Source organism: Puntigrus tetrazona, chromosome 22, assembly GCF_018831695.1.
Source record: "Puntigrus tetrazona isolate hp1 chromosome 22, ASM1883169v1, whole genome shotgun sequence".
NCBI classification, from domain to species: Eukaryota; Metazoa; Chordata; class Actinopteri; order Cypriniformes; family Cyprinidae; genus Puntigrus; species Puntigrus tetrazona.
The window spans coordinates 1,854,859-1,857,149 of NC_056720.1; the positions used below are offsets into that span (position 1 = coordinate 1,854,859).

The 2,291-nt window shown below is 38.7% G+C and overlaps 2 protein-coding genes across 2 annotated transcripts in view; one reads left to right on the forward strand and one right to left on the reverse strand.

The window, feature by feature from the left end:
• The window catches only part of LOC122327919 (GTPase IMAP family member 8-like), a 295,481-nt gene that overhangs the window by 284,383 nt on the left and 8,807 nt on the right, over nt 1-2,291 (reverse strand). The gene's annotated exons all lie outside the window — the stretch shown is intronic.
• LOC122327951 (zinc finger protein OZF-like) lies at nt 9-2,284 on the forward strand (the record flags this gene model as incomplete). The annotated part of the gene is made up of 3 exons (XM_043223659.1): nt 9-284; nt 851-924; nt 1,077-2,284. Coding segments are annotated over exons 1-3 (1,344 nt in total), but the record flags the coding sequence as incomplete, so codon positions are not given.

Consider the following 2,291-nt stretch of genomic DNA (forward strand, 5'->3'; position numbering starts at 1 on the left):
ACATCAAAACAAAACAATATAACCCTGCCCAAAACAATGCAATGGATTTAATGGTTATATTGGGAATTTTATTTGTTTTAAAGTAAACTATAATGGTGTCTGGTATGTGATGGTTTCTATTGGTGGTTAAAAGCTATTGTAATGGCTTCACCATTTGAATTTCTGTAATGGTTTTGAGCTTCTACTGTTTTTTTCTGCAAATTCACACAGACCACATCAGAAATGTTTAAGGGAACTGGTGACGAACATGACACGAGATTGCTTAAAGACGTCTGCTCTGAAAGGTGAGGCTTTTATTTTAACATCCTGATCACGTCATGGCATTGTTCATTCATTTATTCATTATTACCTTAAATGAGGTTATGAAAGACACAATTGCTGTAGCTGTAAAACATTGATTATACAAATGTTAATTTATAAGCTAAAATCTTCATATTTGTACTTTTTCTAAAGTTGCAGAGCATTGGGATGATTTTGTTGGATCAGTTAAATATTAACTGAGTATTTGTTAAAGCCAGTTAGCAGATTATTTGTTTCTTTCATAATTTTTATAGTGTGTTTGCAGAGTTAACTTTCACACTGATTTCTCTGTCGTAGCTAAACCTTTTTGTTAGCGTTCCTCTAACAGTGGCATGGCTGTGACCTGTCAGAACTGTTTTCAAGAGATAAAGCTGAAGGTCAAAGTCAATGTTTCCCAGTAAAATAAAGACTGATTCACTGATTCACACTGATTCACTGATTCACACCCTGTCTTTCTCACTACAGAGCATCTGTGTGTTAGATTAACCTTTCTTGCAAGAATTAAAGGATAAAAAGAATGTTTCATTCTCAGTTTTACATTTAATTATAGATTTAGAGTTTTTCCATGTGAGGACATGAGAGATTCTGAGCCCTGCAGAATGAAACACACTGAAGTACAAACAGGTTGGTGTTTATTCTTAATTCTTTATCGCCAATATAAAAGAAGAATAATTTAGTCATCAACACTTTTCAATTACGTCAGGCTTCACTTTTAGTCCTTTTCACGTTTCTCTCTGTGATTTAGTAAAAAAATTCACATTTTATTTAAATTTCAGAGCTGATTGAGGAAAACATAAAGATTGAAGAACCGAGTGAAGAAGAGGAGGAGAAACATCATGCGAATACTGGAGAAAAACCTTTGAGTCACTCCGATGAGAAATCTTTCACCTGCACTCAGTGTAGAAAGAGTTTGACGAGCAAACAGAGTCTTGAGATTCACATGATGATCCACGCTGAAGAGAAACCGTTCACATGTGACCAACTGCGTTCTGGTGTGAGAGAATACGTGTGCTTTGAGTGCGAGAAGACTTTTTTTTCAGCGGAACGACTAAGACAGCACCAGAGGATCCACTCTGGAGAGAAACCTTACAAGTGTTCACACTGCGACAAGAGATTCAATCGGTCAGAAAACCTGAAAACACATGTGAGAACCCACACCGGAGAGAAACCATACACGTGTGATCAGTGCGGGAAGAGTTTTGCACAAAAAGGACACCTTACTGCGCATCTGACCGGTCATACGGGAGAGAGACCGTTCACATGTGTTCAGTGTGGAAAGAGTTTTGCACAAATAAGAATCCTTAAGAAACACATAAACATCCACACCGGAGTGAAACCGTTCACATGTGATCAGTGCGGGAAGAGTTTCACACATTCATCGCAACTGAAGAGACACATGACCATCCACACCGAAGAGAAACCGCATACGTGCGATCAGTGCGGAAGAATATTTTTGAGGGATTCGTACCTGAAGAAACACCTGAAAGTTCATTCAGAAGAGAAACCACATTCATGTTCTTTCTGTGGAAAGAGATTTTTACTGCTGCAAAGTTTAAAACTGCATCAGAAGATACACACTGGTGTGAGAGATTACATTGAGCGTGAAGAGACTTTTATTACAGCTGAACAATTGAGACGGCACCAGAGGATCCACACTGGAGAGAAACCTTACAAGTGTTCACACTGCGACAAGAGATTCAGCCAGTCAGAAAATCTGAAAACACACGTGAGAACTCACACCGGAGAGAAACCATACAAGTGTTCACACTGTGGCAAGGGATTCAGTCGGTCAGAATATCTGAAAATGCACATGAGGATCCACACCGGAGAGAAACCTTACTCGTGTGATCAGTGTGGCATGTGTTTTACACAAAAAGGAAACCTTACTGTGCATCAGACTGTTCATACGGGAGAGAAACCATTCACTTGTGATCAATGTGGAAACAGTTTTGCACAGTTAAGAGTCCTTAAGAAACACATGAACATTCACA